This window comes from Capricornis sumatraensis, chromosome 7, assembly GCF_032405125.1.
Source record: "Capricornis sumatraensis isolate serow.1 chromosome 7, serow.2, whole genome shotgun sequence".
Taxonomy (NCBI): Eukaryota; Metazoa; Chordata; class Mammalia; order Artiodactyla; family Bovidae; genus Capricornis; species Capricornis sumatraensis.
Window position 1 is genome coordinate 116,345,505 of NC_091075.1, and position 22,314 is coordinate 116,367,818.

Consider the following 22,314-nt stretch of genomic DNA (forward strand, 5'->3'; position numbering starts at 1 on the left):
CCACTCTGTAGCTCCGTGGGTTCTGTTCCTCCAAGGAACCCTGACCAGCAAGCCTCCTCTCCTGCGAGTCTGGGATCTGGGTATGTGCCAGGCAGAGGGTGCCCATGTGGCCAGCTCCCAGGAAAGTCCTTGGGTGCTGAGTCTCCAGTGAGCTTCCTGGAATAGAAGCACGACACACGGCAGCTGCATTTTGTCGCTGAGGAGACAGTGTGACCTGTGTGAGCCTCACGAGAGGAGGAAAACGAGGAAGCCTGTGCATGGAACCCTCCAGGCTCGGCCGGAGTCTTTTTCCTTTATAGCCTGTCTGGGTGTCCTTACAACCTCTGTGATGAATCCCAGCCATGAGAAAATACAACTCCATGCTGAGTCCTAGCAAACCTGCCAATGTGGGGTGATTTTAGGGACCACCCCCCAATGAATCCACTATTCCATTAACCCCTTAAAGGCTTTATCTTTCCAAACCCAGAGACTCACACTGTCCCTGGCACATAGTAAGGCCTTTGATGACAACCTGAGGAGTAAATAAATTCATTCATGAATGTGTTCTAGAAAGATGAGAATTAAAGATAGCTTAGAGGCAAAAAGGTGTTACTAGTGGTAAAGAACCCGCCTGTCAATGCAGGAGACATAAGAGATGAGGGTTTGATCCCTAGGCTGGGAAGACCCCCTGGAAAAGTAAATGACAACCCACTCCAGTATCCTTGCCTAGGAAATCCCACGGAGAGAGGAGCCTGGTGGGTAACGGTCCATGGGGTTGCAAGAGTCGGTCACGACTGAAGCGACTTAGCACCTGAGGCCAAAGGAGACGGGAAGCAGAGAGACTGGAAGTCTGAGAGGACGCACCTGTGGACGACTGTATCCTCAGCAGGATGTCTGTGATGACTGCCTTTTTCTCCCTGACAGTTGAGGTGAGATACTCGTGGTCCAGGAGTTCAAGAAAGAGACGAAGTTCAACTATTAACTCTTCCATTGCTGAAAATAAAGGAGAGGAGAGAAGAGCACCGTGAGCCCCGTCGATTTGCAAATGTCAAAATACGAGTGCAGAGTTTCACTCGAAGCACTTCGTGTTTAGCCTGATGCATGACTCTGGTTTTCCAGCATGAAAAACAAACGAGCTGAGCGCAGCTCGTCTCAGAGACTCACGCATCGTCTTCTAGACCGATGTGCTCCCTGCTCTGAGGCGACGGTATTCGGCCGGGAGGAGCTCCAACGCCACACTGCCAACAGATGGAGTCGCGGCTCGAGAGCCCGACGCCATCATTTGGTGTTGACTGCATGATATTAAATTTCAGTGTCCAGAAGGATAGACGGGAGTTTAAAATGCCAAATAGTTTTCAGATAACCACTAGGACGTGGTTTCAGAAACTCAGCATCCAACCCTGTGCTTCTGAAGGGCTGGCTCCCTCCCCAGGAAGGCTGAGCGCATTTACAGTTGCGACAAGGGTGCCAGGGAGGACCGCGATGTCAGCTCGAGTCCTGACCTCCGTCATGCCTTTCATTTCTAGGGTTAAAGCAGATTCTCCCTCTGACTCCCACAGGACTGGACCATAGGGCTGACATTAGCGAGCTTCACCCCACAATATGAACCTCCAAGAGACACCAGCGTTCTTTCAGGGCATCTGCGAGCTCAATTTTCACGACACTGTGTCATCATTCACCATTTCCTGCACTAACGGTGCAAATGAAAGGGAGGGTAAGCTGTGGGCATCTTAGTGCAAATCAAAGCAGTGACCCCAACTGGACTCTCGGCCACTATATTCTTCACTTACACACTAGCAGTGAAAATGAACAAAATTTATAGAATGCTACTTTCACTTAAGAGCACCTTCGATGAAGCAGTAAAAATCATTGCTTTTATTAGATCTCAGCCCTGGAGGAAACCTTTTTAACATGCTGTGTGGTGAAGCAGGAAGAACGCAAGACAAGTGTCTGAGCCGTGAGTTACACAGAGGCACTGTTGTTAAGCAGCACCGAAAAAGAAAGAGACGGACTGCAATTATCCAGACCTGAGAACGTGACCGACTTTTCCTCAAAAATGAACAAACCTCATCACGTCCAGGTAAACAATGACGGCATTTGTTGCCAAGGATACAATTTGCACTTCCAGGTGAAAATAAAAATTTCAAACACAGGCGTCCACCACCAGGAGCACAATGGCTTCTCAACAGAGACTTTTCCAGTGAGATTAGGGATGACACCGAGGAACACGATCCCCTGGTGTATAATGCAGCGTGTCCACATTCGGAAGACCTACACAACTCAGGAAACCATCATGTCATAAAATCACATGTGGGTAAAGACCGAAGTAAGGTGCAGAATAAGCTGAAATATCCTCACGTCACAGAGAAAACGTCACCGACTCAATGGACATTAGTCTGAGCAAACTCTGGGAGATGGTGAAGGCCTGGCGGGCTGCAGCCCATGGGGTCGCAAGGAGCCGGACACGACTTAGCAACTGAACAGCAATAACTGAGAGTGAGTGCTCTCTGATACAGCGTCAGAGTCCGCATGGCCACTACCATTAAGAAACTACCACTTGCTGAGTTTCAGTGTAGTGTCAAAGAATATCCACAATTTTCTGGAAAGGTGCTAAAATATTCTGCAGTTTTCCGAGTACAAATCTGCGTGAGGCCAGACTGTCTTTCTGTACTTCCTCCAAAACAATGGTTCATAACGACCAAAATGCAGAGACAGACACAAGAACCCGGCTTTCCTCCATTAAGCCAGATCCTGAAGATACCTGCATAAACACAAACAGTGCCCCGCTTTCACACACTGTATCACTTTGGTAAATGCAGCTACTTTGCATAAATATATTAATAAATATCTCAAAAATCTTCCAGACTTAAATTCTAGTATGATAAATATCCACAGATATAACCACACAGATAAAAAAAAGCTCTTTGGGATTCTTGACAAATATTTTGAAACCAAAAAGTCCTAAGCAAAAAAGTTCAAGAACCACTGGTCAATGGGATTCTTCCCAAACCTACTGAAGTCTACAACACCCTCCAGAAAAAAAGATCCTAACTGAGGCCACTCTTTTTACAGCTACCAAAGTTCCCATAATTTTAGGTAAGTGGGCAGAGAAATGGCAAATGAGTTCAGAGTAGGCAAGGTGTGTACTCGGTGGTTCCCTTTTCCTGATTTCCCCTCCATGAAATGAAGAGGCTGGAAGAAACCAGTCTTTAAGCTCTTTTTCATCAGGAAGACAATTTCCTGGTGATTCTAAGTAGAAAACAATCTCATCTATACTTCAGAAACGAACGGCTGCTAGTACTAATCCTAATAGCCAAATATGTGGAAACAACTCCAGTGTCCATCAGTGGGTGAGTGGAAAAATAAAATGCGGTCCATTCTTACAATGCTAAGTGATTCAGCCTGAAAAAGAAAGGAAAGTCTGACACATGCTACGCCATGGGGAGCTCTGAGGACATTATGCCACGTGAGATACGCCAGTCACGAAAGGACAAGCACTGCGTGACCCCACTCAGATAAGGTCCCCAGAGCTCTCAAACTCATGTTGTTGTTTAGTTGCTAAGTCGTGTCCGACTTTTTTGCGACCCCATGGACTGTAGCCCGCCAGGCTCCTCTGTCCATGGGATTTCCCAGGAAAGAATCCTGAAGTGCGTTGCCACGCCCTCCTCCAGGGGATCTTCCCTACCCAGGGATCGAACCTGCGTCTCCTGTGTCTCCTACATTGTAGGCGGATTCTTTACCACTGAGCCATCAGGGAAGCCCAGAACTCAAAGAGAAAGTAAAATAGTGGCTACCAGGTGCTGGGGGAAGGGGAGGGAGGGTCAGTGTTGATGGAGACAGAGTTGCAGTTGGGCAAGACGAAAATTCTGGTGACGGATGGTGCTCACGGTCACACAACTGTGAATGCATGTAATGACACTGAATTATACACGCAAAAAGGTTTAAAATGGGAAAATGTATGTTACATGTGTTGTTCAATCACTAAGTCATGTCCAGCTCTTTGTGACCCCATGGACTGCAGCACGCCAGGCTTCCCTGTCCATCACTATCTCCTGGAGCTTGCTCAAACCCATGTCCAGTGAGTCGGTGACGCCATCCAACCATCCCATCCTCTGTCGTCCCCGTCTCCTCCTGCCCTCAGTCTTTCCCAGCATCGGGCTCTTTTCCGTTGAGTCAGCGCTTCGCATTAGTTAGGCAAGGTATCTGTTTATTTTACCACAATACAAACAAAATCAGCCTTGCCCAGAAAGTGAAGGGCTGCCAATAGCTATAAGCAAAAAATGTTTAAAATGTTTATGGATCTGTGTTATGCTTGCAGTACCCACTCTTCATGACCATCTGTATACTCCTTTATCAAAAATGCCTCTCTCGCATTTGCTAAATCATATTTATCCGACAATTCTTCCCTGGGGTTTCGTCTAGCAGCATCAACATATCTGGAGGACTAAAGACAGCGCCTGCCCTAACCCATCTCCCTGGGTTGCTTTCACAGAGCTCCCCTCGGGGATCCATTGCAGGGCTGGGGATTTCCTGGAATCACCACTGGGATCCTGCCCAGTCCATGCCCTGCAGAGAACAGAGCCCTCAACTACAAGCTGGACCCTGAACAGCATCTACACCAGCAGACCAGCCCCCAACCCCGCGCCCAGGTCATCATAGCTGGACCACCTAGCTCAAGCTGGTCAGTGTTCCCTCTGTACATCTCGCCTGGGACTAGGAACGCTTAGCCAGTTGCAATCTCTTGAAATGAAGATGTGTGAACTCAGGAGCTACGGAGCTGCCATGCTTAGGCACATACGTGCCGGGGAGTGAAAGTCATTAACAGAGGAAGAAAGAATGAAGTTACATCCTCAAGAGGACATGCAGATACTCAGAGGCAAGAGAGAGGATGCGCCAGGCAGACAGGGTGCAGGATGGATTCCTGAGACCGTCCTGGAATTTTTCAGTTACCTGTGAGCATGGGCTGCACGTGAATCGCCTGAGGTACCTGCATCCTTATGAATTTTCATTTCATAGTTTACTAAGCTACTGTGTGGTTTTCTTTTCACCTGAAACCGCATCCAAAAGATTCTCGAAGCAAAGCTCTTTTCTGCACCTCAGAATGCAAAACATTCCCAGATCAGAGACTCGAAACCATTAGAAAAGTTCCGCATATCTAGGATCTCCCACAGACTGAACAAACCACATGTACCCTTAACAGGCCTTTCAAACCCCCTCTCCCCTAGCCTTCTCTAATTCAACATCCCCAGTAAGCTCCTCCCAACTCAAACCCTCCCAAGTCACTAAATTCTTTCCTCTCTTACCAGCTGCACCGATAACCAGGCGCTGACTGACCTTAAGATTTGTTTTTTCCTCAAAATAGCGAGTCAGCTGGTTAAGAGCAGGCTTTATACTCTGCTCATCTCCCAGCATCTTACAGCTGCCTAGCAGCACAGGCCATGAAGAAAGCATGCAAGAATCGTTGCCGGGCGAGTGACTGACAAAGTAGGGGAAGGAGCCCTTTCCGAGAAGCTGTCGCATGAAAGGCGTTGTTCTCGGCATCTACGTGGGACACTTTAATTCTCATAATAATGCTGTGAAGACTCACTCGGCCCCACAGACAGGGGGACCAGAGGTCAGGGCCCATTTGTTCCCCGACACAGCAGTCACAGGCGCGGGGCACCATTCTAGCCCCCTTACATGCATGACTTCGTGCCGGCTCCCAACAATCCCAGGAGGTGGAAACCGGTCTCACCCCATTTTATAGGTGAAGAAACTGAGGCTCAGAGGTGGCCTAAGGTTATGAAGCAAATAAGTGTCTGAGCCCCTCCTCCAGGTAACAATATGCTAACAGCCACACAGCTGGAATGGAGCAGGACAAGTCTGAACGCAGCTCTGACTCCAAAGGCCCTGCTCCGACTATTTCACAATAGTCACGCCATGGATGACCTTCTGAGACGACCCTGGCCTGCTGAGCAGCGATGGCCATGAAATAAAAGAAAAAGGTTTTACTGAAATGGTGATTCACAGTGCTGTGAGCCTCAGCAGCCTGGTTCAGTTATATACGTCCATGTGTCCTTTTTTGGATTACTTTCCATTATGGTGTGTTACGGGATACTGAACATAGTTCCCTGGGCTACATGGTAGGTCCTTATTAGTTACCTATTTTACATAAAGTAGTGTCACATTTTAATCCCAAACTACTAATTTATCCTTCCTCCCTCCCTTTCCCCTTTGGTAACCATAAGTTTGTTTTCTATGTCTGTGAGTCTATTTCTGTGTTTGAAAAGTGGGTAACTCCCCCAAATTATGTCAGCCTTAAAATGAGATGATTATTATGTATCCCAGGATTGTAATGAGGATGAAATGAACTGATACCCACACAGAGGCAGGCATTTCACAAATGGTAGCTGTTACTGTTATTATAGCATGTGCTCATGTTATTAAAACTTCACTTTAAGCCTTGGGATCCATGAACACTTCAAGAGGACACAACCCACAACTTCGTTATCTTCTAAAACTAGGAAGTCCTTAAATACCTACACACAGTATAAGAAAAGTCTTGAAAGACTACTATGTACATATGCAAATACATCTGAAACTAAGTGAAATAGATGATTTCACAGGAAAGAGTGAAATTTACCAAACCGTTCCAGAAACTTTCTACAGGCCAATTTCCATAGAGGAAGCAAAGAAAGTTAACAAAGAACTAGCCTCACAAAAAAGCATAAGACCCAGATGGTTTTACAGGGGAATTGTACCAGAGCTTAACTATCAAGATTACTACATACATTTTTCCAAAGGATGGAAACAGATAAACAATTTTCCAACCCTTTCTTTTTTTCAGGACCAGGTATAAAAATGATGCCTAAACCTGATGCAGATAACACCAAAAAGAAAACCAAAGGCCAAGCTTACTTATAAATATCGATGCAAAACTCCTAAATAAGATATTAGCAGCCAGAAGCCCACACGGCACCTTAATAGCACACATGGCCGGAAGAAATCCGCTGCAGGAAAGCAAGGACGGCTCCACGCTACAGGAGCTCCTGATGCCGCTCACACACCAACAGAGCCAATGAGAAGGCCAGACGATCCTCCCCACAGAGGACGACAACGCCTTCAGGAAAACTCAATGCCCATTCCTGACTTAAGTCAGTAAAATGGGAATTGACACATACTCCCTGAGTTTGATAAAATATATGCACTAACTGTCCTAGGCTGAATGCTTGTGTCCCCCTTTCCAATTCTGTTGAAACCTAACCCCCAGTGCGATGGTATTAGGAGGTGGGGCCTTTGGGAGGTGATCAGGTCATGTGGTTGGAGCCTCTACAAACAGGATGACTGACCTTACAAAAGTGACTCAAGAAAGCCATATGAGGTCACAGTGAAAAGTCAGCCATTTGCAACCGAGACGAGGCCCTTCATCAGGACCCCACCAGGCAGGCTCCCTGACCTTGGCCATCCAGCCTCCAGATCCACGAGAAACTCACTTCTGTTGTCTGCAAGCCGCCCTGTGTGTGGCATTTTGTTCCAGCAGCTCAAACAGACTAAGGCATCAGCACACAACAAAAATTCCATCTTCCCTAAAGAAGAGACACTCCGGGCGTTCCCAGTGAGGTCACAAACAAGCCAGGGAAGCCCATTTCTTCCACCGCTTTAACACTGCATTAGAAGTATTAGTCCATGCAATCAGAAACTCAGGAATGGAAATGAATAAAATTATCTCTGTGTACAGCGGATATGAAAGTATACCTAGAAAACGGAAGAGAATCCATGATAAACGGTAAAACTGTGACCGAAAATGTTAATAACGTAGGATATACAGAAACTGTTGATTTGCATAGCATTCCGCCTGCAATGCAGGAGACCTGGGTTCAGTCTCTGGGTCGGGAAGATCCTCTGGAGAAGGGAATGGCAATCCACTCCAGTATCCTTGCCTGGAGAATCCCCACGGACAGAGGAGCCTGGTGGCTATCGTCCATGGGGTCGCAGAGTCGGACACAACTGAGTGATCGACACTAGTATTTTATACCAAACAATAAGATATAAATAGAAGAGAAAATTCCACTTTAAAAGGTGACTTAAAACATAAAATACTTAATTTACCTTACGTAAAAGTGACACAAGGAAAATGTCAAAGCACTTCTGGAAGACAAAGGAGTAACCTGAACAAACAGAAAGCGCCCCTTGCCTTTGGACAGAAAACTTAACATCAGATAGATGTCAATTCATTCCAAGTTATCAGGTAAATTTAATGCAAGCCCAATACACACGTAACAAATGTTCTTTTGTTTTGTGTCTCAAACTAGACAAATCGATTCTAAGATTTATAGGGAAAAATAAGAGATGTCTAAGACAATGAAGGAGGCCAGCCATATCCTCTGCTAAAGCATAACAGAAAAGTGCTATCATTTAAATGGTGTTATACTGATACACGGACTTCCCTGGTGGCTCAGACGGTAAAGCATCTGTCTACAATGTGGGAGACCCGGGTTCGATCCCTGGGTTGGGAAGATCCGCTGGAGAAGGAAATGGCAATCCACTCCAGGACTATTGCCTGGAAAATCCCATGGACAGAGGAGCCTGGTAGGCTACAGCCCATGGGGTCGCAAAGAGTCGGACACGACTGAGCGACTTCACTTTCACTTTATACTGATACACAAATTCCCAATAAGATCCATAGTGTGGAACAGAAGGTCCAGGAACAGACCCATAGGATAACCCATGTATCATAGGCTACTTAGACATACAGCCTGTGATAAAGACAGTATCTCAAGTCAGTGGGGAACATAGGATAACCCATGTATCACAGGCTACTTAGACATACAGCCTGTGATAAAGACAGTATCTCAAATCAGTGGGGAAAGACGGACCTCTTAAAAATTGGTGCCAGGACAACTAGTAGCCATTTGGGGGAAAAAAAAAAAAAGATAAAATTAAATACTTACATCAGACATAAGAAAAAAGGCTAAAGATACTTCAGAATCTAACTATGAAAAATGAAACCACTCAAGTCCCAGAAAAAATGGCAAGTGAATTCCTTTATAACCTTGGTGTGGGAAAAAATTTTCTAACTATGACTCAAAATCAGATGTAGAAAAACAGACCGACTGATGAGCCTGTAAGAAAATAAAAGTCGGAGCCCCCAGGGTAGGGACCGTATCTCTACCTGCCCTGCACAGAACTCAGACAGACGGTGCATCCCATAAACTCCTGGGTGGGGAGGGGGTGCAGCTGAGAATTGCTGGCCAGCGGTGCACCTGCCCTTTATGGAGACTGTCTCCAGGGGCTGGGTCCACGGTCAGGACCCTGGAGCACTGGTTTCACAAAGGCCCATCTCACCCCTCTCACTAAGGACCACTGGGCGACACCGGAGGCGCCTCGGAAAACGCCCCCCTACATTCTTCTTTTCAATGACTCCTCCTGATCTTGTAGCAGAATCTGAACTAGCCCCTGCTGATTTTTCCAGACTCAGCTCTCCCCACTCCCCACCCACAGCTCTTCTGAATGACTCACTTCCCACATAAACCAGGCTTGCTTTTGCCCTGGACCTCGGCTCACACTGCTGCGCTGCGCCTGAACCCTGGGTGTCCCTGTCTCCTCCCCTACACACCCTTCTCCCAGCCACCTCTTACCTATCTACCCTTGGAGACCCCAGCCCACCTGCACTGCAAGCTCTCCCCACCTGACGCTATAACCACGGTTAATCCGTCTCTGTCTTCACCCGGCACGAGGCAGGCTGAAGTCAGGGACCATGTGTTACCTCTCTCTGTACCTAGAATGCTGAGCACACGCCTGACATGGGAGCTAGAACAACGCAAGACCCTCAATATGTGTTTGGTGGATTAATTCACTTGCTCATTTCGCGATCTCCATAACAGACAAAACTCCTAAGATTTGAAGAGAAAGTTGCAGAGAAAAATACCACGGATTGCCTTCTCGCAGTCAGTGACGACACCTCCTATGGACTTAGAACAAGCACATTGAGAGCAGGGCAAGGACGATTGATCTTCCCAGGCAGTCTCGTCATCACCTGGTCAGGGTCTGCTCTGCTGAGGCTGCACTGACACCACAGGAGAACAGGCGGGGGACTCGGCGGGGACAGAACGGGTGCCACCACAGCCGCGGGGCCAGCGCTCAGCAAAGCACTTGCATATTTTCCCTTATAGGGCTGCAGTTGAGACTCTTCATGCAGACTCTTCCAAATATTTCCACAGCCTCTGCAGATAATCTAAATGGGCTGCCCAAAGGTTGAGCTGAGAAACCTCAGAAAAGCAGCACCGCTTCAGATGCTGTCTGGCTGGAAAGTTTCCCCCGGCCAGACCACGTCTAAAATTCCCTCAAACTCCAGCTGACCGCTGTTTGAGTAACCTGGTGACTCTGAGCATAGACCACTAAGCTTCTGTGACTCCCGGTGCCCTCGTCTAGAACGTGGGGATAATAACAGTCCTGGGCTGTTTGGCAAGACCACAGTGGAGATTCCAGAAGCTGCTGTGAATAAAGGAAGGCCTCTGAGTTCAGGGACATCCAATCGAGGGTACTAGTTTAATCTGAGTCTGCAAAGAGACAGTCAACAAATAAGGTCCCTAACTCTATTTGTCACAGTGGCTGAACTGGACTCAGGGCAGCGAGGGCTTGGTTTCAGCACAGATTCTGAATCTTTAAAAGATTTATCAATATCCCAGAGCAAAGTCTGTGTCTTTAAAGGAGGAGGTACGTGTATGTATGAGAGTATGCGCGTGTATGCGTGTATGTAAGAGTCCTAAGACTCTTCCCTTCTGGATTATACACAGCTGGCAAGAAGCCCCCTAAGGAATCAGTATAAAAATCCACAGGATACATTCTTTCCAGAAATTAGCATGATTCTTAAGGGTCAGATTAATACAGGGATGGATGATGAAAGCCCTAATAAAAATATCCTGCTATTATTTGAAGAAAGCGAAAGACAAACCCTAGATCTGTTTTTTTTATTAATCATGATAATGTGTGTACCCTGATGACATCGTAGGAACCAGATTTCCTGATTCGTGAGGCCTGATTCCTAAGTTGGTATGAGACTTGACAAAAAATAAGCTGGTTGCTGAGAAGAGTTTTAAACACGATATCAAGAGTGTATATTTTCATTCCACTTAAATCAGTTCAATTTAATTCAGTAATAAGTTGTTAAACGTGACCTTGTTTAAGACACAATACTTGATGTCTTCAAAGGCAAGTCTCTGACATCCAAGGGACCGCGATCTAGAGCAGCAGATAAACACCTGGACTCATGAGAGTCCCGCGTTGTCAGGAAAAGTGCCACTGATTGAACCCCACCTTTGGAAAGGCAATCTGTTCTGGTAGTGGCTGCTGCTGCTGCTGCTAAGTCACTTCAGTCGTGTCCGAGTCTGTGCGACCCCACAGACGGCAGCCCACTGGGCTCCCCCATCCCTGGGATTCTCCAGGCAAGAACACTAGAGTGGGTTGCCATTTCCTTCTCCAATGCATGAAAGTGAAAGTGAAGTCACTCAGTCGTGTCCGACTCTTAGCGACCCCGTGGACTGCAGCCCACCAGGCTCCTCTGTCCATTGGATTTTCCAGGCAAGAGTACTGGGGTGGGGTGCCATTGCCTTCCCCGTCTGGTAGTGGCGCTGAGGATGAGATGGCACAGTGAGAGGCTGGGGCAGGGAGAGATGTTGTCAACCAAGAGAACACGAAGAACGACAGCAAAAGGATGGATGAGAAAAATGCAAATTATTAAATTTGCTCTACATAAGATTATAATTAAAAGATTCTAAAAAATGCTCTACTTATTATAAGATTTTTAAAAAATATTTACTAAAACAACTCACCAAAATACTTGAGGACCTAATTATAGGGTATGCAATGATAAGCGAAACAAACACAATCTTAACATTCACGTTGGAGAGAAAAACAGTATGCAAATAAATAAAAACAGCCAGAAATTATGGTGGGTACTATGAAGAAAGCTTCCACAGAGAATTTTAGGTCACAGTTTCTTGCTCCTAATCCCTGCTCTCTGGGGTCCTCCGCTTTCTAACAACAGCAAAATGGTGGAAACAACACAAGCGTCCACCGATGGATGAAATGAAAAGCGACCTATCCGCACAATGAAACAGGATTCCGCCTTTAAAAGGGAGGAGTTTCTGGACTTTCCCAGTGGCCCAGTTGTTAAGATTCCGAGCACCACTGCAAGGGTTACAGGTTCGATCCCTAGTTCGGGAACTAAAATCCATGCACCATGCAGCCCTCAAAAAAAAGGGGGACTTCTGACACATGTTACACAGGGGTGAACCTTGAGGGCACCAAGCTAAGTTAATTAGCCAGTCACGAAAGGACAAACACCTAGGATTCCACTCAGATGAGGCCCCCAGAGGAGCCAAACTCCTAGAGACAATAAGTAGGATGGTGGTTGCCAGGAGCTGGGGGAAGGGGGTGGAAAGTTAGTGTTCAACGGATGTGGAGTTTCAGTTTGAGAAAACGGGAAAGTCTTGGAGATGGTGGCGGAGATGGCTGCACAGCAAAGCGAATGCAGTTAGCACCCCCAAACTACAAACTTCAAAATGGCTAGAACGGCACCTTCTATGTTATATATATTTTACCACGACTTTTAATACAAAAATGAAAAAAAATAGCTCATTTTCCAAGCTCATAAACACACAAGGACTCCCAAGTGCTCACTGAATAAAGTGCTAAGCTTGTCCAGCAGTAAACCCCTGTGAATCTGGCCCCAGTGTCCTTATAAGCTCATCACCTGCCACACTCCACCTCTCACGCTTTGGTGTGGCCTGATCCAGCTCCCTCTCTCATTCTCAGAGCTTTCCCTGTGCCCCTGCCCGCCCTCAGCAGCGCTGCTTTCTGAAACACTCTTGTCCCTGGCACTCACCTTCTCCTCCAACCGAGATTTCTGTAGGTGCAACCAAACGTCACCTCCACCGCAAAGCCTTCCCCAAACCGACTCCGTGGAGAGGGAACGCCCCTCACCTGTCTACTTATTTGTCAGCTTCTCTATAAAACAGGAAAACTCCTCACTAGGCAAGGAACAACTGAAAATTGAAAGAAAAACCAGAACTATTCAAAGAGCAGTGAAATACCAGAAATACTTAAGGATGAACTTAACAAAACATGGGTGCAACCTATAAACTGACAACTGTGAAGTGCTGCTGAGAAAACTCGGTGAAGATCTAAGCAAAAGGAGAGACAGTATAATCATCCATCGGAGAGGTTCTCCCCCAAATTAATCTACAGACTCAACACAATCCCAGCAGCTTTTTTTTAGAAAAACTGTATTGCAGGGCTGACTGTAAAATGCATGAAAATTAAACAGATTAGAATATCCAAACACTGGAGAGAAAAAAGCAGTTTGGAGACCCCAGGTCACCTAGTGTCAAGGCTCAGTTCAACCTACGATAACCAGCCCGTGCGGTATTGGGTCTGGGCAGATCAGAGAGACAGGGTCATAAATCCTCACTGAAATCGTTTATTTCATATGCATCTGCGTATACACTCATTAATCGTCGGGTTAATGCAATTTAAATCACAGCAAGATGCCCTTATATGTCTACCAGAATGACCAGAATTCAGAAGAAGGCTCATAGCAAGCCTTGGCAACGGAACCCTAGCTTTCCTGCAGGGAGTCCGTGTGGTACAACGTCACAGAATAGCTGGCAGTTTCTTAGAAAACTGAACAGACATTTACTGTTTGACCCAGGAATTCCCCTGGAAGGTATCTACCCAGAAGAAATTAGCACACGTGTCTACACAAAAACAGCAGCTCTACTCATAATAACCAATAACTGCACACAAGCTAAATAACCAATAAGAAACATGTGGGTAACAAATAACAGCCAGCAACAAACGTACGGGTCACAAATAACAAAGGACTCAGACAATGGAGTATTTCTTAGCAAAAACAGAAACGGACTGCCCACTTGCATAACTCAGACGAATCTCAAAGGACGTAAGAGAACGGAGCTAGACACAGAGGCTGACTTGCACGGTCCCATCTAAAAGAAGGGCCTAAGTGAACAAAGTGACACACAAGTAGGCAGACTCGCATGATCCCATTTTTAGGAAATTCTAGAACCAGAAAAACTAATCTGCGGTAACAGAAAGCAGCGGCTGCCTTGGTCTGAGCAGCTGATGCACCTGTTACCCTGTCTTCATAGCCTGGGACGCTGGGCTGAAGAGTTAGAGGTGGAGAATTAAGAATCAGAGAGAGGAAAAAAAAAAAAAATCCCTAACTAGTCAAGGTGAAGTAAAATTAGAGAGAAGACGCTGTGCGTATTTTATCTGATCACACTTGGATACGTGAACTTTTAAGAAAATCCAGGTAAATGGAATTTTAAGAAAAGATTCTGCCACCCAGCAGCAAGAGACAGGAGTGGGAACACTGGACGGGTCTAGCATAGACAGCTAACTCTGCTTCTGCAAGGATGAAAGCAAGGTTCAGTCTCAGGCAAAGACTCGGAAAGCTCTAAGGAACTCAGGTCTCCTCCCGACCGTAACGCTGCACTGCGCCTTTATGCCTGAACGACCTTCCCTTCTAACCAGAGGAGGGGATGACAACAAAGGGGGAAGAAAGGAAGACTGAACCGACAGCGTGGCCTCGCTGAAACCACCACAGGCTTTCTCCGCATGTCACCGGTGAGGTGGATGAGCTCAGCCCGCACGCCCGGGAGGAAGGAGCGCCCCAACCAGCTCTGGCTCCTCCCAGAGGTGGCAGAGCCCCTACAGCGGGCAAGGTCAGAGGGAGACGTCTGGTACAGGAGTTCACGGACCCTCTCCACCAGGCATGGGGGGAGGCCACGTGCTGCCCCGGCTCCCAAAGACCCCGCTGAGGAAGGAAGACCAGGCCGGGGGCGAAGGGGAGGAGCCAGTCCCAGCCCCCAGGCCGGCACCCTCCGTCAGCATCCCTCTGAGGCCAGCGTCACACCAAGGCAGAGAGGGGCTGAAGCGTTCGTGAACACGCCGGTCACCCTCCTGGTGGAATTCTCACCCAAGTGCTTCTCCCCTACAGCTCTGGGGTCACAGATGTTGCCTTGGAAGCCCTGGAACGAACAGGGACTTCCAGGCTCGAGTCCAGCTGATGGCACACGTATGTCTGGGTGCTTCCTGTGACACCACCCTGCCTTAAAGCCCTTGGAGACGGTGCCAATTCAGGCCACTGGGCACAAAAGGGGTCCTGGCACCATCCCCAAATGGGGAAGCATCACCTAGAGAGTGCTGACTTACCAGTCACAACCTAAAAGCTGAGAGTTATGTGTTTTATTCGGTGGGAATTCTTAGGACTTCAAGTCCGGGAGACAGCACTTCTCAAGTGATGCTGAGAGAACTGCTCTGAGGAGGCGAGGGGAGGAGCCAGGTTATACAGAAGTCTTACAACAAAGGGCAAGTAGTCTGGACATCAAAAGATTACGGTTAATTAAAGAAAACCAGGTATCCCAAGTTGAGGAATTTAGCGTTTTTCTGTGTGTGGGACGACGCAAGAGTATGGGCTCACTGAAGCCACTCCTTCCATGTCCATGTCTCAGCAGTCTGGGCCAGTATCCTGTGATTTTCACACCCTGCGATCCTCAGTACTCTCTGCTGCCTGATGGCAGGGATCCATCTCCTTCCTGAGTGCCCTTCAGTTCAGTTCAGTTCAGTTCAGTCGCTCAGTCGTGTCCGACTCTTTGCGACCTCATGAATCGCAGCACACCAGGCCTCCCTGTCCATCACCAACTCCCAGAGTTCACTCAGACTCACATCCATCAAGTCCGTGATGCCATCCAGCCATCTCATCCTCGGTCGTCCCCTTCTCCTCCTGCCCTCAATCCCTCCCAGCATCAAAGTCTTTTCCAATGAGTCAACTCTTCGCATGAGGTGGCCAAAGTACTGGAGTTTCAGCTTTAGCATCATTCCTTCCAAAGAAATCCCAGGGCTGATCTCCTTCAGAATGGACTGGTTGGATCTCTTTGCAGTCCAAGGGACTCTCAGGAGTCTTCTCTAACACCACAGTTCAAAAGCATCAATTCTACGGTGCTCAGCCTTCTTCACAGTCCAACTCGCACATCCATACATGACCACAGGAAAAACCATAGCCTTGACTAGATGGACCTTAGTCGGCAAAGCAATGTCTCTGCTTTTGAATATACTATCTAGGTTGGTCCTAACTTTTCTTCCAAGGAGTAAGCGTCTTTTAATTTCATGGCTTCAGTCACCATCTGCAGTGATTTTGGAGCCCCCAAAATAAAGTCTGACACTGTTTCTACTGTTTCCCCACCTATTTCCCATGAAGTGATGGGACCAGAGCACCCTTAGGACCCCGAAATTTACATTCTGAGGGCCAGAATCGCTGAGGACTGTGACAGCCTTGTTTACTGCTAAGGCAGGAACACTCCATTTCTCAAAAGACACGGAGGCCTCTCAACGAGGAATGAAAGCCTGCCCTCCCTGCCAGCCCATGCTGCGGCCGTGAGCTGCCCAGTTGGAACACTAAGGCTCCGCAGATGTCCAGAGTGACCGCGGGGACAGCAGGCCCCAGGAGGAGGAAGCAGCAAGAGCCCAGGGTGAGAAAGCCGCTCACTCCCTGAAGGGGGCGGAGTAGGGAGGCCCAGGGTCACCAGGCCACGCTGCCAGCTGCAAGACACCATGCTTGCCACAACGGAGACGAGAGCTATGTCCCATGAGATGCCACTGGCTCACACTTCCCACTAGATTAGCTGCACCTCTCCAGCCACCATTTGATGTGAATTTAAAAAGCTTGACTTAATTAAGTCATGTGAAAATAGACCCTTGGATCTGGCGGAGGCAGAGGCTTCCCGGAGGCTAACAGAACCTCTAAGACTTTAGACCTTCCCAGTGGGCAAGCTCAACAGCCTACTTGTCTCCAGAACTGTCCCAGTGACAGACGGTGACGCCTCAGCATGCTGGCTTTCCTTCTCGGCCCTTCTAAAGCTCTGCAACCACAGCGCATCTTAAGCCTCTCCCTTGACCCCGGCCAGCTGTGCTGAAATTGCAGACCATCAGTCAAGGAAACTGGAGAAGGCAATGGCACCCCACTCCAGTGCTCTTGCCTGGAAAATCCCATGGGCAGAGGAGCCTGGTAGGCTGCAGTCCATGGGGTCGCTAAGAGTCGGACACGACTGAGCGACATCACTTTCACTTTTCACTTTCATGCATTGGAGAAGGAAACGGCAACCCGCTCCAGTGTTCTTGCCTGGAGAATCCCAGGGACAGCGGAGCCTGGTGGGCTGCCGTATATGGGGTTGTACAGAGTCGGACACGACTGAAGCGACTTAGCAGCAACAGCAGCCACCTTAAAGGGCGTTGTAAGAATTCAACCAAGATAACAGGGAACTTTCCAGTACAGAGCATTCACAGCACACAGTAAGCTCTCAATAAACCACAGATCCTCCTCCAGAGAAACTGAGTCTATTCTCCCTCGTATCCTCTGCGAAACACCAATAAACCTAATGGGAACTGCTCTTCCAAACATGTCATTCGGAAATATTAACAACAACGTAATCTGCATGATTGACACTGTCATTTCATACACAGAAAACTCTCAGGAAGGATAAACAACTGACCTGAGGACACGGAACTCCCACCAGGCCCCCTTCTCAGCCCAGAAAGGCTCGCAGCTCACCTCGTCTCTTCCAGCTCTGCCCCCCACCCCTGTAATCTGTCCTCCACCCTCAAACATTTGACGAAAACACAGAGAAGGAGCAAATGTCATAAAATGTTTGGAGAATCTGGGCGAAGAGCATACAAGAATTCTTTGCACTGTTTTTGCAACTTTCCCGTAAGTCTGACTTATTTCAAATAAAAGAGGTATAAAAGAAAAACCAACACCCAGTCTCTCCCTCTGTGGACCCATCCGGTCTCCCCCCAGCCAACCTGGGGACAACCCCCATTAAGTCCATCCATTTTTTCATGAAACATTAGTGAGCCCTTGACTTTCTTTCTGTGCTTGGGAGTGGGAATATTAAAAAAAAAAAAGTATTCATAGCCAACAGTCTATCCTTACACAGTTCTCAACTGAATGGAAAGGAGATACACCCAGCAGAGAATTTTTAAGCAACGTGATGAGCATCTTACAGGGAGAGCAGAGCTCCGGAGTCGGGCTGACAGACGCGGAGCCTCCTGGAAGTGCCCCACGAGCTGCCTTGCACCTGAGGGCGCTCCCGGCACAGCACTCGCCAAGCTCCGACCAGCATGCGGATCGGTTCCGACCAGCCGTCTCCTAAGGGTTGGTCCTAGAGCCTCACAGACCACCTAGGACAGGAACGTGTGTGCGGTTCAAGAAGCAGTGGCTGAGCGAGTAATGAGGGCAAGAACGGCTGTCAGTCAACGTGCAGGGAGGGAATACGAAACGCGCAGATACGCAAGCCGTGTTTTTCTTGTTGGAAGCAAGGGTTCACAAGCACCCCCTCCCTAAGAAGGGCAGAAGTCGAAATATGCCCCACTCTACTCAGCACACTTGTGAGTTCCTGGCACAGAATAAATCTCATCATTAAAAAACCGAATATGCCCTGAATGAGCCCCAAGCTCTGATGGAATCCCCCCTTCCGCCCATCCCATCCCCAGGGCAGAGGCAGGCTGACTGGTGATGCCAGGGAAGGGAGAGAGAAACAGAAGGAGCCCTGGGCTTGGGATGCTTCTGAACCAAAGACAGCAAACAGGGGCCTGACTGACAGTGGCCACCACAGGGGCTATGGTCTTCTAAAAAAAAGTGTGCAGCGTGCGTGCGTGCGTGCGTGTGTGTGTGTGTGTGTGTGTTTAGAGTGCAGGAGGGCTCAAGAATTCAACAGGCCTGATCAAGAAGCCTAACAGTGATTAGTAAATGACACAGCCAAAAAGTACCTGGCTGTGTCTCAGTTATTCACGGCATAAATTGCCTTCAAACTCCCTTACGTCTAAGCCATAGCAAACACCTCCCACAAGGCTGCCAGGGGGACAGCTAATTGACACATGTGGCCAGGCAGGAGCTCTCAATATCAGGTTAACACTGAATAAATCCTGACTTCCTAGACCTTCGAGAATGACATTCGTGACAATTACAAGGATGGCTCCAAAAACCTGGAACGCTGCAAGGAGGAGGAACCGTGAAAGAACACGTGTCCAAACGCTTCCCAGCCTGCCTGTCAGAGAATCAGAGCGCTGGCACTCGGAATCAACGCCTCCGTTCCAGCTTTCTCAGCAAACTCCTTCACGTGGACGTCTGGGCGAACTGGCCATCGTTTCCCGGCCCCTGAAAGCGTGTGCTAAAATAAGGAAGGAAGGAGACCCAGACTTGGCCAGAAATGGCCCGAGACTAGGAAACCAACACAGACTGAGTCAAGTGCGGGGTGCTACGAGGACGGGAAAACAGATCCCCCCCAGGGAGCGATGACTTCACGTCTGCCCACGAGGCGGGCAGCTGTCACCAAGGGCCACCCGCCCCCACTCCCTCTGAGCAGGTTCTAACCAAAGTTGCCTTTGAAAAGAAATATAAATATACCACACAGAACTCCCTTCTGAAAGAATGCCTGGCAGCCAGCAAGAAACGGTAGGCAAGGACGTCACCGGTGGTCCAGCGGCTAAGACTTTGCGCTCCCTAGGCAGGGGGCCCACACACCACAACTAACACAGCCAAATAAATAAATAAACGTGCTTTTTAAAAAAGAAAGAAACTGCAAGCACAACTTTTAAAACTGCACAAGCCTCCATAACTGTGTACACACTGCCACACTCAACTCGGGCCTGCTGTTACCTGGCAAGGACGCACTAATTCCTCAGAACAAAAGACTGAATGGCGGGATAACGGCATGCAGGTATGGGAGGAGGCGCCCATCACGGGGCAGAGCGACGGCTCCAGACGCAGCTTGGCTCCAGCGCTACCCTGAGCAGGCATCAGGGTCAAAGGCAAACTCGCCCCTCTGGCGCTGTCTCTGCCTCATCCAGACGGGAGAGGCTGGACGCGGTGACCTCTGTGCTATCTAGCTCCACCATCCCAGCTACTGGCCCAGGTTTCAGTACTCACCTCCCAGCTGGTCCACAGAAGCATCTCCTTTGTAGCAAGAGCAAACGTCTGTGTTAAATGCAGTCTGATGCCTACTCTACAAGCACAAACACAGCCATGCAACGCTATATGCTTTCGAGGCAAATTCACAGGCGAGATGTGAGAGGGAGCCATCTGTCCGAGTCTGCCTCGTGGGAGGTGGAAGAGGGGCTCGGGTAGTGCAGCTGATGCACCTGTTACAGTGGAACCTTCTCTGTTCTCATGCACATCCCTGACTTCCTTCCGACATCCAGTTTCAGGCATCACCGACTTTTCCAAGGCTTTCCTCCACGATTAAAATACCCAGCACAAGGGACAAAGAGGTCCCTGTTTCCACCACCTTCATCTCTCCTTTTGCGGAATGATACAATTCCCAGGCTACAGGAGGGCCACACCGTGGCAGCGGCAAAGCTGACCTCTGCTGGGTCAGCAGGAGCCCCAGCAACACACCTCAGGCTGCAGTCCTGCTGGGCCTCGGGGCCGTCACCCTGATGGGAGAGCAAAGGGGGAAGGCGGAGGGAAGGGAAGGCGGGCAGGACAGCTGGGCAGGCAGGAGAGGGCCTCCAATGACAGCCGTCCAACCTCGGGAGAGAGGCAGGGAACGTGCACGCTCCTTCAGGTTGAATGGTGTAGCTGCGGTTCACACTGAAATAAACGCTTAACTCAAGACGAAACAGAAGGAGATCTCTTTAATAAATGATCGTCTCTGGTGTGCAGGGTCGTGCCTGGGTAATCATTTAGAAAAATCCAATCTATGCTGGAAGTGTCACGCTTCCGTGTAAACAAAGTCCCAGGGCCTCTGCAGCAGGGTGAATGCACCTCTCATTCACATCAATAGACACGATGGATGACAAAAGACCGCTTGTGTCTGCTTCTGTAATTAAACAAAAACATCACCCAGATTTGAAGGGCAACAGAGAAGACAGCCTTTCGACAGCTCGGCTTCAGAATCTGGGTGGTGCAAATAAACTCTGATGCTTCCAAAACAATCAGCAACCTGACCTTACCAACTGCTACAGGAGCAAGCCCTCTGGACCCAGGAGAAGACGAGACAGAGCTCAGCTGTTGGCGGGGGAGGGGGTGCAGCCAGTCTCAGCCCCCAGTGCAATGTGAGCAAGTAAACGCTGTAGATGGCCAAACGCCTAAATCCACACCCACCTCACCATCTGCTCCCCCGTCATTCAAGTTCAAAACTAATAAGCCCGCTGTTAGAGGGCAGGGCTGCCACTGCCTCTGTTATCCTAAAATGCTGTATAACGCCCGGCCACACAGAGCAGCTCCTCACCAGCCGGGGGCCGTACCTGACACAGGAGCCTGAAGTTCTGGATGGAGAATACAAAAGAGAAACTGTAACTCTCTGGTTTGATTGACTTTTTTTTTTTTTTTCCTTTTTCTAAAGTTACTGTTCTTCCAACGTCTTCTCTGGCCTTACTTGGTTTACAAAATTCAGGAGAAAATGGCAAGCACTGTGAAATATACAAGCACTGTGGAAAATGGCCACACTCTTGGGACACAGGACTTGTGAACAGCATTTTAATCTGCTGGGTAATTTGTTCTCCCCTGCGCCTGGGACGCCAGAGAATGGTCTCCCCCTTGCTGTTACATATTCAGAGTCAAGGCAGATGGCTTCAGCAGCAAACAGGGTGTGTGGTGAGCAGTTAAACAGGCTCTGGGAAGACAGGCAGAAGTACTGATCCCAGCTCTACCTGGGGGTGTGTGCGTGCGTGCTCAGTCGTGTCCGACTCTCTGCACCCCATGGACTGTAGCCCACGAGGCTCCTCTGTCCATGGGATTCTCCAGGCAAGAATACTGGAGTGGGTTGCCATTTCCTTCTCCGGGGGAATCTTCCCGACCCAGGGATGGAACCCACATCTCTGCCATCTCATGCATTGGCAGGCAGATTCTTTACCGCTGCGCCACATGGGACGGCCCGGATGTTGCTACCTGAGTGACCTTGAGCAAATCACATTCTTGTGCCCTGAGCTTTGCTCTCAGCTGCCCAGGAATTTCTCAGCCTGGGATTCTAGGCTCCAGCAGCTCTTCACATAACACACACGGCAGCGCCACATCCCTCCGTGAGAAGCTGGGGCACGCGGCTGATTTCCTACAGGGCCCATCTCCGCGACTGCGCTCCAGCCCCACACCTTCCTCCAGGTGACAGAGCTGGGATGAAAAGCTATTGGCAGCCACCCGCACAACCAGAACTGCTGACACTCTTCCCCGTTCCCTCAGACATTTGCCCAAAAGCATTTTTCACGATGTGGCAGAAGGAAGAAGAACAGGTTTTTCAGCCCATCCATTCAACAAGTATTGATTAATCCACCTGCTGGGCC

At 48.7% G+C, this 22,314-nt stretch overlaps 1 protein-coding gene across 2 annotated transcripts in view; it reads right to left on the bottom strand.

Moving 5' to 3' along the window:
• The window catches only part of AFAP1 (actin filament associated protein 1), a 90,481-nt gene extending 89,511 nt beyond the window's left edge, over positions 1-970 (bottom strand). For both annotated transcript variants that reach the window (XM_068975458.1, XM_068975457.1), the window contains exon 1: positions 844-970. In XM_068975458.1, the coding sequence (XP_068831559.1) occupies positions 844-970 (127 nt within the window). The remainder of the gene's footprint in view (positions 1-843) is intronic.
• Between the last annotated feature and the right edge of the window lie 21,344 nt (positions 971-22,314).